At 42.8% G+C, this 14,732-nt stretch overlaps 7 protein-coding genes across 7 annotated transcripts; 3 read left to right on the plus strand and 4 right to left on the minus strand.

Moving 5' to 3' along the window:
• Window positions 1-137: 137 nt before the first annotated feature.
• NEMIN01_0657 (uncharacterized protein) lies at window positions 138-1,682 on the plus strand (the record flags this gene model as incomplete). Its single annotated transcript, XM_051476599.1, has 1 exon — window positions 138-1,682. One exon carries the CDS (start codon window positions 138-140, stop codon window positions 1,680-1,682), a length of 1,545 nt encoding a protein of 514 aa, XP_051332559.1.
• A 190-nt stretch (window positions 1,683-1,872) lies between these two features.
• NEMIN01_0658 (uncharacterized protein) lies at window positions 1,873-5,490 on the minus strand (the record flags this gene model as incomplete). The annotated part of the gene is made up of 1 exon (XM_051476600.1): window positions 1,873-5,490. One exon carries the CDS (start codon window positions 5,488-5,490, stop codon window positions 1,873-1,875), a length of 3,618 nt encoding a protein of 1,205 aa, XP_051332560.1.
• A 642-nt stretch (window positions 5,491-6,132) lies between these two features.
• On the minus strand, window positions 6,133-6,930 carry NEMIN01_0659 (protein transport protein SEC13; the record flags this gene model as incomplete). The annotated part of the gene is made up of 1 exon (XM_051476601.1): window positions 6,133-6,930. The coding sequence occupies one exon, from the start codon at window positions 6,928-6,930 to the stop codon at window positions 6,133-6,135; it is 798 nt and encodes a 265-aa protein (XP_051332561.1).
• A 364-nt stretch (window positions 6,931-7,294) lies between these two features.
• Window positions 7,295-8,134, minus strand: NEMIN01_0660 (uncharacterized protein; the record flags this gene model as incomplete). The annotated part of the gene is made up of 1 exon (XM_051476602.1): window positions 7,295-8,134. The coding sequence occupies one exon, from the start codon at window positions 8,132-8,134 to the stop codon at window positions 7,295-7,297; it is 840 nt and encodes a 279-aa protein (XP_051332562.1).
• Window positions 8,135-8,548: 414 nt separating this feature from the next.
• Window positions 8,549-9,427, plus strand: NEMIN01_0661 (uncharacterized protein; the record flags this gene model as incomplete). Its single annotated transcript, XM_051476603.1, has 1 exon — window positions 8,549-9,427. The coding sequence occupies one exon, from the start codon at window positions 8,549-8,551 to the stop codon at window positions 9,425-9,427; it is 879 nt and encodes a 292-aa protein (XP_051332563.1).
• Window positions 9,428-10,026: 599 nt separating this feature from the next.
• On the plus strand, window positions 10,027-11,748 carry NEMIN01_0662 (uncharacterized protein; the record flags this gene model as incomplete). The annotated part of the gene is made up of 1 exon (XM_051476604.1): window positions 10,027-11,748. One exon carries the CDS (start codon window positions 10,027-10,029, stop codon window positions 11,746-11,748), a length of 1,722 nt encoding a protein of 573 aa, XP_051332564.1.
• A 189-nt stretch (window positions 11,749-11,937) lies between these two features.
• NEMIN01_0663 (elongation factor 2) lies at window positions 11,938-14,514 on the minus strand (the record flags this gene model as incomplete). The annotated part of the gene is made up of 1 exon (XM_051476605.1): window positions 11,938-14,514. The coding sequence occupies one exon, from the start codon at window positions 14,512-14,514 to the stop codon at window positions 11,938-11,940; it is 2,577 nt and encodes an 858-aa protein (XP_051332565.1).
• Between the last annotated feature and the right edge of the window lie 218 nt (window positions 14,515-14,732).

The following is a 14,732-nucleotide window of genomic DNA, read 5'->3' on the forward strand; positions in this document are numbered from 1 at the left end:
TGATGCTTTTTGTTCAATGATTTAATTGGACATTCTCAGAAAGCTCTATGAGTGTGCTATGCCATTAAGCCAATAGCATAAATTTTTTGAGAAATTAGCTTTAAATTGTTTTGTGGAGCTAAAATTTTATTGCAATCATGAAAGAAGCTAAATTAAAGATAAATGTAGAAGGAATAGTGAAAGCGTGCCTATCTATCAATGCTGAGAAAATTATAGATGTATCGGCTAAATCAAGTGATAAGCTAACTCATTTGGTAATACTGGACCATATTCTTAGCGATAATCTAGAAATAGAAAGTAGACAGCACAGTAAGAAAGAAAAGAAGAACATTTTAGATGTGCTCAAGAACAACATGTACCAGTGCCTCATAGACAATGAAAATGAAGCATCTACGATGATCAGTTTGCACGATGCACTAAGAGATGGAAAAGAGGAAATGATTAAATTTTGGTCTCTCAGTTTAGCCAATATGCTCATAAATCCAAATCCATTCATATACAATCCAAACCATGGAATTAGCAGAAAAAATGAAGCAGTAGAACACATAGTATTGTTTACCCCAAGTTCTGATCTGAGTCCCAGAGAGTGCACATTGGAGCTTAGAGACATAAACTGTTTCAATCTGGAGAGCGCACTTCAGCTTACCTCGGAGAGTCTTGATAAAGAAATTCTCTGCCATGTCTCTAACTCAATATCTTCAATAGATATGGATATTTTTAAAAAACACGTACTCTTAGGAAAAGACTACAGTCTGAGCGAGTTATACTCTTTGAAAAAAGAAAAAATGCTATTGGTAGACTACGGGCTGAATCTTATTCGCAGAAAATATCCCGAGATTAGAAGGCTAATTAAAACAGTTAAAGCACTAGAAGAGGGTCCTAATGAGCAGAAGCATCAAATTGGAGAGGAAATTCTCAAAGTGCTTACTTTTGAAGACATGAGAATACTCTTTTCAATTATGGACAACATAGAAGAAGTTAAAAAAGAGAAAGCAATACATAATCAAATGTTTAAGACATTTGAATACATGGCAAATGAGACTTCCCTCTTGGAAGAAAGCCACATATCAAGTCCATCTTGGGTAAGGGATGGCATAAGTGAGTTTTATTACAAGTATATATCCACTGATAATGGTCTTGAAAAAGCATCAAATAAAAAAAAGGATGAACTAGCTGAAGAAATAAGAGTAAAAAACCTAGAACTAGAAGGAAAAGAGGCAGAATATAGTCAAAAAGCAGCTGAGCTCAAAGACTATGCGGATGCAAATAGAGCTGATTGTGATCCGCATGAGTACGAAGTAAAAGAAAAAGAGATGAAAGAAAGCCTGCAAAACCTACACCTTTCTATTGAGAAGATAAAACATAGTCTGTATGCATTAAAATTTGCTGAGAAAAAAGAAAAGGTGCAGCTTGATAGAAATTTCGAGTTGTTGAAATCTGTCAGCTTCTTCTCTTCCCAAATAGTCCCGAACCAAAAAGCATACATCTACGAAAAGATGAATGACTTTGAAAATATGCACGCTCTGAAATCAGTAGAACCAGGCAGATTTTTCTCAACAAAGCGCACAGAAAGAGAAGTAATTCAAATACTCGTTTTAATCATCTCCCTTACAGCAGTAACAGCAATGCTATTATTTATATTCAATCATTATCCAGAGAACAAGATAATTGCTAACAACTGATCTGCTGAGCCAAAAAGAAGTATCACGAAATAAAGTAAACTTGAATAAATACATACAATATATCTATATAAATACATATCACTAAAAATAGTCCTAGAACACATCATACTCCTGCCAGCTATACAACAACAGCTGCACTGAATTACCAAAAATAGCCAAAGAAAGTATTTTAAATAGTTTATTACTAAATTTATGCTGTTGCCATTGGATGTATCTTGCATGTGGGAACGGGCTGCTTTGGAGCCTTTCCAGAGCACCTGACTGACGAGCTCTTAATGAGGTTGTATGCTGATGCAAGAGCCTGCTCTAGCCTAGTAAGTGATGCTCCGTACATTCCGTACAGTTTGTTCTGCGTCATATCAAACCTTGTGTTAATGAGAGACTGCTCATTAGACGGCATTCCCTGGTAGAGAGGATCCGTCATCGCAGACTTAGAGAGAAGACACATCAGATCGTTGTTCTTTGTCTGGCCATAGAGAGCCTGCGAAAGCATTCCCTGGTCCATGCCGATGTACGATGCAACACTTGGAGAAGCTAGCAGCTGTCTGATCGCATTGAACGAGCTATTACCCAGGGAAACAACGCCAGCGAGCTGGAGCCCTGCATCTGAGGATATTCCATCGAACGCGCCCCTGGACATACCAGCCTGCAGGCCCAGCATAGGATTGCACACACTGATACTTGATCTCATTCTTTCTCCAAACTTCTCCTTTCTCATGCTTGCTTCTATTGTCTCCTTCTGCGCCTTCAGCTGCACGATGAGCTTCTGTATCATCTCTGGCTGCTTGTTCACTACGCTAATCTGCTCTGGGCTCAGGGAAATGGTCTGCGACTGGAACATAGCCTGTCCCTCCATTAGGTACTTGATTATGTCTCCTTCTGTCATCTGCGATGGCACTCCCTGTATGCGCGACATGACATTAGCTACAGCTGGGCTTCCCAGTGGGAAAGCAGGGAACATTGGGTTGAATCCCATTGGCATTGGCATTGGTGTCTGCATCGGCATTTTCTCCAGCTCCTGCCCCTTTATCTGCAGACGCAGCAGTATGCCCTGCATCTGCACAGGAGTTAGTGCACCTATATGAATAAGTGTCTGCTGCACCTGCTGCGGCGTAAGCATGGAGTTCAGGGCTCTTATCTGCGCCACAGAAAGGACTTTGCTGAGCACCTGTATCTGAGAGGTAGTCAAGATCTGCGCTACAGCCTTGTTTAGATCTATTGTCTCTTTCTCTGTCATAGACTCAGTGGGATTAGAGAGCTGGTGCGCAATGATCTCTGACTGCCTGGTGCACTCTTGCAATTTATCTTGCTGGAACTGGCCCACAGCCTGGCCAAACTGCGCTGCTCTTGCGGTGTGCTTGGAGTACGTTCTTGTTTGCCTTGTTGCTGTCTTTCTGTACGCTCTTGCCTGCTTCTTGTTGCCCTGTGCTTCTGCCTTCTGCGCCATTGCTTTGTATGATGCAGCTTTTCTTTGGGCCCTTGCTGCTTTTCTGCTCGATCTTATCGCAGCTGATCTTGCAGCCTGTTCTTTCGCTGCTGCTGCTGCTACTCCTGCAGATGTTGCACCGCTCTGCATGAACCTTCTCGAGGCTCTTGACATGGCGCGTCTCATCCTTGTGATCTTGGAGATTCTTCTGGTCAGCCATCTTTTTGAGCTTCTGCTCGATCTCACACCGTATGCCATGTGCTTCTGGCTCTGGTACATGCGGCCCTTTGTGCTGAACAAAGCGTGCTGCATGGTCATTCCCATGAGGGACCCTTGTATCTCTCGCGTGGCGTATTCAGAGGAGGAGACTCCCTTGTAGTATGTTTCATGTGCTTGGTGCGCTGATATGATGGCAGATGATGCATTGGCTGTAAAGGAGCTGGCTGCAGCCTTTCTGGAGCTTTCTTCAAAGACCGAAGCAGATGCTGTTGTTGTTTCGCTCTTGCTCTCCACTATTGTTTTAATTGCTACATTTTTGTTCATATCTGCAGAGAACCATGCGGCTCCTGCTTGTGTGGTCTCTCCTTCTATCATGCCTCCTTTTGATGCCTGTCTTGCTGCTGCTGCGTCTTGCTCTGCGCTTTCCTGATCGCTGCCGGCCTTTCTCGCCTTCAGGATCTCGCCTGCTCGGGCTTCTTTTTCCATTGCTCTTGCCTTTCTTCTTGCCTTTCTGGCTTTTCTTCTTGCACGCTTTTCTTGCTTGTAGTCCTTTCGTGCTGCTGCTAGTGCTGCTTTTTCGTCCATTCTCAGGGCCTTTCTCTGCAGACTCTCTGGCGTATCTTTTACACGCGGGACAGATGAAGCTTTGTCTTCGCTGCTGGATCCATCGCTTGAGCTTGGGTGGTGCTTGTGCTTGTGCTTGTGTTTGCGCGGGTGAGAATCACTGCTGCCATTCGCTCCCTTAGTGTTATCAAGGGAGCTAGAGCTGGGATCAGAGTCAGAGCTAGAGGAGCCAGAATCAGAGTCAGAGCCAGAGGAAGACCCATCACTCGATCCATCGCCGCCTTTTCCTTTGTGCTTGTGAGGGCTGCTCTTGCTTCCCGAAGAAGAAGAGGCACTAGAGTAGCTAGATGAAGAAAGATCGTCATCATCGTCTTTTTCTGCTGGTGTTTTTTCCTCAAAGGGAAACTTCTTTCTGATTGTTTCGAACAGATTCTTCTTCAGACCAGATGTGAACTTCTGCAGCTCTTCAGCCACAGTTCTTTCATCTCTTGGCTCGTACGCCAATTTGTTCAGGATCAGCACTCCCTTGTATATCTCTATTCTCTTTGCCTTTTCCAATGCAAATCCGTACCCTTCAGGCGTTGTCATGACCTGACTCACAATGGGTGTCTCTGGGTTGGGCAGAACTATGTTAACACCGTACACATCGATGTAGTACACGTATGTTCCATCGTTATCTCTTACCTTGGTAAATACTCCTTTGGCTGAGTTTACCTTGGAGAATGACTTCATGTACTCTTCAGTGACCACTAACTTTCCTATTTCAATGGAGAGTGAGAGAGCAGTCCTAGGAATGTAGAAGTACATCCCACTTGAGTATAAGACATTGAGTCCGCTGTCATAGTATCTTGAAGTTCCCTTCCCCTCGAGCTCGCTCATCAGCACATCTCTTCTGTCCTGCGCTATCACTTCATCTGTTGACATAGTAGTACTTGATAGAAGAACCTTCAGCGGGAACTTTATTGACACATTACCTAGAACAACGTATGAGTCTTCATCACCTATCGAGAAGAGCACTCCCAGAGCTTCGTCCCTTGTTGGACCATTACCAAAGCCTGTGGCCATGGCAGTGATTGGGTTGAGGAAAGGCATTGCGCTCTTTGCGTATGGCTGGTAGTTGTTTGCCGACACAGGCATTGAGCCAAAGGAAGGATCATCTGGATTAGTTGTGTATCTCTGCGGTCCAAATGGCGCGCCTATGGGGACAGGCGTAGGCACTCGGCGCCCTCGTCTTCCCATGATGGGGGGGAATGGATCTCCTGGAGCTGGACTCATTGGATCGCCGTTTGGGTTTTGCTCTCCTACGAATGGCATGCTTCCTTCAGAGCATGAGTTATTGATGCATACGTGCTCAGTTCCATTGTGCTCCTGTATCACTCCGGTGTTGTAGGCGGAAACAGAAGTTGGAATTATGGCATTGTCATTTGAGAGGCCAATTGGTGACTGCAGGTTGTTGGACCCCTTTCCTGTGCTTCCTTGAGAGTTACCTGCCTCAAAAGGTATCAATACACTATCTATTGACTCGCTTTGTGCTATGGAAGTTGCATGTGCTGCATTGGCATAAAACAGTAATACTGACAATATCCCTTTCGTTTTCATTCGGATCATAAAATATCTCGAGTTTTCCCCTATAAAACCTTTGTGGTAAAACACTCTTGAAGGCACTGTTTTGAATTCCTCCAAAGATCGCTGTGTTTTGAAACACGTTTAGCAGTAGATCGCCTGGAAGTGGCTCTCTCTGCCATCAGAGTGTTCCTTTGCATGTGCAACGCTGTTTCACCGCCGATTGGGCAGATGCGAATGTTCCAAAAGACAATAAGCGCGAGTGAATAAAAATAAAATGAAGAGCCATAAGACAAAGTATGAGATATGAAACAAAAAGAAAATTACCGCTCTGCAAAACAGAGCCAACTGTTTGTGCTACAGATACTCAGAATTAACAGCTTTTATTAAAATATCGGCACTTTTCTCCTTCACAGTTGTGTATACTAATTACTTGTAGGGCGCTGAATGATGGGCTCTGATGAATTGTGCATCTGTTGAATAAATTGTCGTTTTTAAGTTATTTTATCTTATCACATAGCCTAAAAGGGCAATTGTTTCTCTTATTTTTATCTGTTTGACTTATATTTTCCCATAAGAGATTAAGCATGTTTATTATCAGAGAATGCACCAAGAAAAAGAGAAAAGCAGAAGAGAGAAGTGAAAATGCAAAACAGATCAGTGTGTCATATAAATTTATTATGGAAGTATAGTTGGCGTTTCTTTCCACTCTGTTGGGCCTGCAGGCGCAAAGACTTTTACCTCGCCTTTTCCATACCCCACAGCCAGGGCGTATCCCAGCTGTGTCCATGCTAACTTGCTGCAGGGTGCTCCTATCTCGTGCTTATCTACCGCAAACTTCAGGGGCGCGTCTTTTTCTTCTGTGAATATCAGCAAAAGCCCATCGTCTGCACAGGTTGCAAAAATAAAAGACCCGTACTCATTAACACACACTTTGCAGTCTCTCACTGGCTTTGTGTGTTCTTTTATCTCCAAGAGCAATGAAAGATCTGTATCCTTCCATATCTTTACAGATCCATCAACTCCTGATGTAATAATGTACTCTTTGTGGACAGTGACTCCTGTTACGCCGTGTTTGTGCGCTGTGCACTCCATAGACGTGCTGCCTGCCATTGTGACTCTTCTTACTCTTCCATCTGAGCATCCGCATAGGATGTCTCCCTTGTACTCGCATATTACATTAATGCATCCCTGGAACACAGAAATAGATGACTCAAACGCATACTCGCCTGCGCCCATCTTCCACACCAGCAAATGCCCATCGTGTGTTGATGCTACAATTCTTTCGTCCATGAAGAGAATAGAGAATATAGCAGAGGAGCTATACGATAGCTTCTGCACGGGAACTGTGCTATCACTTGCTATTTTGTACAGAGTGATGGACCCATCCTCTGCTCCTGCTGCCACTAAGTCCCCTAGCGGGCTACTTTGTAGGTTGTACACCAATGCTTCAGCACTCTGTGTCTCTATACTCATAAATAAAACAATAAAAAAACAGAAGAAATATTGAGGTGTTCTCATCTACTTCTTCGATTCTTTAGAACGCTCTGCTGCACCAGATGAAGAGTAGAGTTGAACAGAAGATAGGCGAGAAAGATTTCCTTATCTGGAGAATATGTACTTTTGTAGACACATGTACTTAATTATGACCATCTTTATGGTGCTCAGCTAGAGACAAATCTCATAATAAAAAATAGTTTAATTCCAAAGAGTACACACCAAAAACTAGTAGTAAATTATTTTTATTCTTCTGGCACTGCGGGCACAGTTGTACGTCTATAGATAGAATATCTGAATCTGCTGTAAAACTGCTGTTAGATCACGGGTGTAAACTCATGGACTATGAGTTATGAATGTTTTCGTAATAATAGCGGGGAGAGATGTGTAGATCGGCTTTACCTACTGTTTTTCCCCTGCTGCTGTTAATCCGAGTCATTTTCACTAAATTTTTACTAGCATCTGACGGGTCTTCCTCTGCGCTAGGAGAAGAAACTGCGGACCTATCCCTCTCATACTCCTCATTGAAAATAAAAACACAACTTTTGGCATTTTTTGTAGTATTGTCTATAGAGCTAAGTTCAGTACACTTTGTGTTGTTTAAAACATCCTCAACTTTTTTGCCTGAAGGAAGCTCTATTAAAAAGTAGTTAAAGTCGTCTGGGTTGCTAAACTCAATTTTAATGCTCTCTTCTGTGCCTAAGCTTGACCAGTATTTCATTTTGCCTGTGAACTTCTCGCGCTTTCCGTGTTTGGTGCTTCTCCTCATTTTAAAGTTAATGCCACTATTTAGTATTTTTATACCGCTCTTTTTTGTTGAAACGTATATCTTAGGACAGTAAAAGCCAGGATCATTCTCTCTTTGCAGCTCTATTTCCTGTAGATAGGATGACATGAAAGAAGATTGAAAAGGGATGTTCTCTGTAGAGACTCCCGGATGATTTTCATTTTTATTTGTCTTTTCTTCATACATATTTGGGCTACGGACATCCTTTCCTTGAAATTCTTCCGTGTTCTTCAAGAGGCTCTGACTCTCCTTAAACTGCTGTTTCGCTAATATCTTTCTTCTGGAGTCTTCAGTATCTTTTTGCACTTCATCAATGCAGTACATACAAATAGCACTCAGCAATAGAAAAAGTAAGCATGCAAGACAAGATGCATTCGTTTTTTTCTTTAAAACCATGCGAGAATAATAAATTATTAAGCTACAGAATCTTTAAATACTTTACATTGCAATCAGTGATATGTCACATGCCATATAAAGTTAATATATAGCTAGCGTGCAGTGATAAATTGGAAAGTTAAAGACTAAGCAATATTAAGCTAAATAGCTCCAGTAATATATGCTCTATATACACACTAAACGCTGATGTGTGCATAAATAAGACTAAGAAACACGAAAAACTGAACGTAGATAGCGTATTATACATAGAGATCTTTCTTGGATAGTAGATAGATCAAGTGCTCTTTAAGTGCAGTCTGAGAAGATTGGATCTTTTCCATGCTGTTTACTCTCTAAATCTTCACTAACCAAAATTAAATATTCATCATTTTGATAGCTCTGCATACTATTAAAAAATGTTTCAAAAAATTCTACATGCTATCCTACAAGATACTTCTTTTATCTCTTACACTTACTGCGATAATATGCAGCAGCACAATATATAGCTCAGAAAGTGAAGAAGAGAGTGTTTCTGAAACAATTATGCCAACACAATTGAAAAATAAAGGGCTTAAGAGAGTCAGTAAAGCCAGCAGAACATCCTCTAGCAAAGTGTTTGTAACTGATGCAGATAAAGAAAGAGTCTCATCTAGCAAAGATACAAATACTTCAAGCAAGCCAGTCATACAATCGAATATTTTGATCCGTAAACCAGTCTGTAGCACTTCTTTTGTTTCCAGTGCAGATAGAAATGAGAGCCAAAGTGATTTGTTCATTGAAAGGCTGCAGTTCCTAAAAGAACAGCGCGTGTTTGAGCCAATAATGAAAAACATACACTCAATACTAAACCCAACTACCATGATGCTCTATACCAACTTCTTCGATGCGTCTTTTATGTCTGTTCTTATTATGGACACGAACTACAAGAAGAACTACATTCTGCTCAACTATACAAGAGGCTCTGATCTAGAGAAACCCAATAACCCGGATGATCCATTAAATCTATTCAACCCCATGAATCCACTGAACATATGGGAGGCTCCTGACCACCGAGCCGAGTCTACTTTCAAAATAAAATTTAAAAGAGACGGAAAAGAGCTAACTTTTGAAATAGACTTAAAAGGAAACGGAAGTAAATATGCTGCCAATCCTGATAAAGCCATGCAAATCATCAATCCCATGTATCTTTTAAACAGCGGTGCGGATAAGAATAAAGTATTAGCATACTTCAAACATGGCTCTGATGGGAAAAGCCGTAAAACCGAGTATAAAATAAACTCAGCAGAACTGCACAAGATATTTCATCTCATATGAAGACCATCTAGCTTTATATGAGATAGACACGCTTTCTTGTCATTTTCTACTGTTTATACTCAGAGAGTTGTATGTGAATTATTTAAAATAAAAGTATACTCACGATGTCCATTAAAATAATTATTTTCGCCAATTAATTCATAAACTTTTTATTTCTAGGAGTACTTTTACAGCTTCTGTAGAGTATAGAATTTTGCAAAATTATTTGTGTATTTATAAATCCATAAGCAAACATAAGACAGGAATTAAAAGCAGAAAGATACAAAGATATAAAGCCAGTGGATGGAATACTTCTCAATAAAACTATAACTCTGTGTGTGAAATCGTCTTTAAATAGATTTGTGAGGAATATTAGAATTTCCATCAACATTCTTTTTACTGTATTATTTTGACAGGATATGGGAGTAGTACTTTTTCTCTAGAGTCTATACAAAATAGAGTTTATGACAGCTCAAACACGCCACATTGTGTCATCTACACGATCTAGCAGTTATATTTTCACTCTCAGATGAAGACATTGAACATGCTTTGCGAAGAAGAGAAGTAGGAGTATATAGCCTAAAATATTTTCATTTTAATTTTCTGTGGCTTTGCACTGAATGAAGATGATGATAAAGTGGATAATGGCACTGGGCGCTGCCGCACTGGCTTATTTCCAACAAACCAGCTGCCGCATATCAGAAAATGACATAGTGGAAATGCAAAAGTACTGGGAGAATAAGGTGCTCAATCTGGAAAGAGAAATCCAAGTGCGCGCAGATTTTCTTAAAAAGATTAATTCGATAATTTTTTGGAGAAAAATATTTATATTAATTCCAGAACTAATCTGCATACCAGCAGGAGACGAATATCTCTCTGAGCTAAAAAAAAGCGTGGCAATTTTCAAGAAAAGCACAGAAGAGCTGGCTGAGGAGCTCGAGTCACTGATGGCCATCTACTGCTGCCTAAACAACCCTCGCATTGCCAAGGCCAAAACAGAATTCTCTGCTGTGATTAAAAACAAGAAAACTAGCTTAAAAAAACTCCTTGCACCGGTTTTTACTCATTTTGATTTAGCGATGGAAAGTATTAGCAAATACGACTCAAACATGATGTGTTTGATAAAAGGAGAAACAGATGAAATAGCAGCAACCAAGCTTACCAAAGACTATGTAATTTTTAAGTACACAGAAGAGAACAAAATAACAGCCATAAATGTCATATACACCCTCTATTTGATGGACATAAACAAAAGAAGAAAAATATTCCGTATAGTACATTGCGACTTTTCTAAGCTGGACATTGCAATAAAACATGCAGTATTCTACCTGTCTACCGTAGCAATACCCCATATTTCATGCATCAACATAACCAATTTTATGAACGAAGTAAAGAAGAAGTTAATGAAACCAGAATTTGAAGAGTCACTTATAATAGAAGTGATCAACGAGGCTTTTCCCTTGCTTTTTTACAACACTGTCAGTCTAGAAGACACGCATGAACCAGACAAAGAGATACATCTTATCTATAGCGGCCTCTTAAAAAAGAACATCCCAGAAAGTGAAATGGACACATACAAAGACATGCCAGAGAATAAGATTGTAAAATTGATAACAATAGAATGCCTGATGCACGGAGGCCTTATGGACTACAGAAGAAACCATCTACTTTCTAGACTAGGGGGCATACTAGAGAGCATGTTCGATCCAGATCCGGATAAGAAAGGAAACCCCAAGGATATTCACGAAAAAATGAGAACAAGCAGAATAGCCCAGGAAAGAGTGCTTGGCTTTCTGAGCATGCTGTGGAAAAATCAAGACACTTCAGGTCTCTCGAATATCCAGATAGTTTTTATGAAGCACTACCACGCGATCAATGAAGTTGATTATTTTGACTTTAGGTACATACAGGAGAGCATAATGTCTGCCAAATGGATGTACGGAGTGGCCAGCTACATGCACGAATTCGAGCCCGCTGAAGACGAAGACGAAGTTAGCATGGGAATGCACTTTGACCTCTCCTACACACACCCCATGTGGTACATCTGCCAAAAGTGCGAACACATCAACCATCTGAAAGAGGCGCACCTTAAGCCAAGCACACGCCCATTTATGGAAATAAGCAACGGCATAATTACGCTTAGGCCAGATAGAATAAATAAAACAGAGAATAATCTAGCACGGGCCATGCGCATGCAAAGCTGCATCGAAGCATTTTTCTTTCCCTCCGTTGAAATTATCATCCAAAAAGAAGAAGAAGAGCACCTCAGCGTGCTCAGTGATTTTGTTATATGTCTGGCAAACAGAGAAGAAAAAACAGTAAAAGTGTATGAAGAAGAGTGAAGCCAAACTACTTATCCAGCACAAAAGAACACTCTTATCAGTAAATAAAGATAAGATACCCCTTCCAGACTGCATCTGCACCTTTCAGCATTTCTATTTATTCGCGCAGCCCAAAGACAAAACAGCAAACTGCAGCAAAATGCGCCTGCAAACCAAGAAGAGTGAATTAGTTAAGAGTGTTTATTCGATCTACTCCTTGCAGAAGTACTCAGACGGGTCTTTCAGCTCGCCAAGGCCTCTCTTGGCTCTAATCTGCTTGACGATCTCAAACATCGGGGTGCCCTCCTTGTCCAGCGCTCCCGGAACAATCGCGTAGTGCGAAAGCACAAGGTTGATGCTTGCGCCCCCGCCAGTGCTCTCCATGAGCTCTTTGTTCAGGTTGAATGATCTCTGCACAGGAACGTACGCCTTAAGGACAGACTTGTGGTTGTTGTAGATTGCATCCACGATCTCTCCTCTACGGCCCTTCACAACCTGCATTGCGGCGTCGATCATGCTGTCCTGCAGGGATATCTCAGCGAGGAAAATGGGCTCGTAGAGAATGGGGGTGGCTGCGAGCACAAGGCCCACTGCGAGCCTGCTCATTGTGGGGATAAGCTGCCCTGCGCCTCTGTGGATGGCATCAGCGTGGAGAGTCAGATCCATGAGGTCGAGTCTGAGCCCCTGCAGAGGCTCGCCAATCACAGGCCCCTCTTTCACTGCGGAGTCAAGCCCCATCTTCAGGAACTCTTTGACTTCGTGCAGGTTCTGCACGCCCTTGGAGGAGTCCACAATCACGTTGGGCCCTACGTCATCAGGGGAGTAGCAGAGCACTCTCTTCACCCACTCGTCTGCAGCTCCAAACTTGTTCTTGAAGAGCTCCACACGGGCCTTGGGGTCGTTGGAGATGAGCTCACCGTCTTTGATGGCTGCTGTGATCTCTTCACCCAGGGGCTCAATGACCATGTACACCTTGTTGTGCTTGTTGGCACTCTTGGACATGGCAATTGATGTGACGCTCTGCGAAATGCTCTCGAAGTACGAGACCTGGGGCTCGCCGCGGATGATGGGGACCTTTGCGTGGTCTTTCTCAAGGTCGTTGATGCATATCTCCACGTGCATCTCTCCTGCGCCTGCAATGACGATTTCTCCGGACTTCATGTACTGCACCTGGCAGAGAGAGTCCACCTGTGCGAGCTTAGTGAGGCCTTCCTTAAGCTTGGGGAGATCGCACGTGTTCTTGGGGAAGATGGAGTATCTCACGACAGGAGACACGCTGAACTTCATTGTCTTGATGTTGAAGGATCCGCGCGCGCTGGAGAGAGTGGCAGTCTTCTGGATCTCTGCGTCTACTCCAAGGACTCCCACGATGTTTCCTGCAGGGCATGCGTTGACTTCTTCTACAGTGCGGCCCATCATCAGGAGGACCTTTGTGACCACGCGGGCCTTGAGCTCCTTTCCTTTTCCTGGCTCGTAGTCTGGTCCCTGGACGTACAGGGGCATTCCTGGCTTGATGACTCCGGAGAAGACTCTTCCAAAGGCAATGAATCTGCCTGAGCCCTGGGGTATCATCTTGGAGACGTACATCATAACTGGAGCATCTTCGTCTGCTGCTGTCTTCTTGATGGCTGTGCAGAACTCGTCATCCTTTGGTCCTTCGTAGAGGGAGTCAGCTCTGTATACCTGGCTTTCTGCGGGGGAGGGGAGGTTGATGACGATCTGCTCGAGGAGGCAGTCTGCTGCTGGGAGCCACTTGCGCATCACGTGTTTGAACAGGGCCTTGTCTGCTGTGATCTCTTCGAGCTCTTTAGACCCGAAGGTAACGCCAAACTGCTTGAGGTACTCTTTGAGCTCCTGCTTCTTTGTTGCGAAGCACAGATCGCGCACTTTGTAGATTGGGTTGAGCACAAAGACAACGAATGGGTGGAGCTCTGGGTTTATCTCTGGGCCATTCTTCTTCTTCTTGAGGATCTTGCACTCGGGGTCAAAGGGGTCTGCGGATGTGCAGTATCTGTCCACCTTCCAGAGACACTTCTGGAAAGCATCGATCATTGCGGGCTTTCCCACCATGTCAAACTTGGCGGAGAAGAACTCTGCGAACTGTCTGAGGGTGAATCCCCAGCCCTGGAGGCCAGAGCAGAAGGACACTTCCAAGTCTGCAGGGTTGAGCTGCTTGATGTTTGATGACTTGTCTTCGTCCATGAGGAACTTGGAGAGGGTGGCATTGAAGCTTTCCACTGTGTTACGCAGAGACTTTGCAAACTCAGAAGGAGCCTCTCTCAGCTCGAGGAGAGCTCTATCGATCTTGTTGAGACACAGCACGGGCTTGATCTTCTCAATGATTGCCTGTCTGAGCACTGTCTCGGTCTGCACACAGATTCCTTCGATGCAGTCCACCACGACGAGGGCTCCGTCAGTCACTCTGAGGGCTGCTGTCACTTCGGAACTGAAGTCCACGTGTCCTGGGGAGTCGATTAAGTTGATCAAGAAGTGGTTCTCGTCTGTTTTCTTCTCCATGAAGGTGTCAAATGAGTCTTTCTTCAGCTTGAACTGCATGGAAATGGCAGTTGATTTGATGGTGATTCCTCTTTCCTGTTCATCCTGTCTGGTGTCGGTGAATCGCGATCCTGACTTCTCTGCAGAGAGAGACCCTGCTTTGACAACCAGTGTGTCTGTGAGAGTACTCTTCCCGTGGTCCACGTGGGCGATAACTGACATATTTCTAATGTTGCTTGGTTTTTTCATTAGCCGAACAACGGCTTCCATTGAAGCTGTATTTTTAGACATTCAGGGGTACAAAATTAAAAAAATAAAAATAGAAAAGAAAGCAACAGACAAAATAACAGCTCTGTGTGTACTGTGAAAAATAAAATGAAAAATTAAAAGCAGCTCGCTGGTGCTGGAGAGTAATTTAAAAATATAAAAATAAAATAATGGCACTATACAGTCTAATGGATGAATAAATAGATAGTTAGTAGATGGTTAGTAGATGGTTAATGGATAGA

The sequence above is a fragment of the Nematocida minor genome (genome assembly GCF_024244105.1).
Source record: "Nematocida minor strain JUm1510 chromosome Unknown 7859, whole genome shotgun sequence".
Classification (NCBI taxonomy): domain Eukaryota; kingdom Fungi; phylum Microsporidia; genus Nematocida; species Nematocida minor.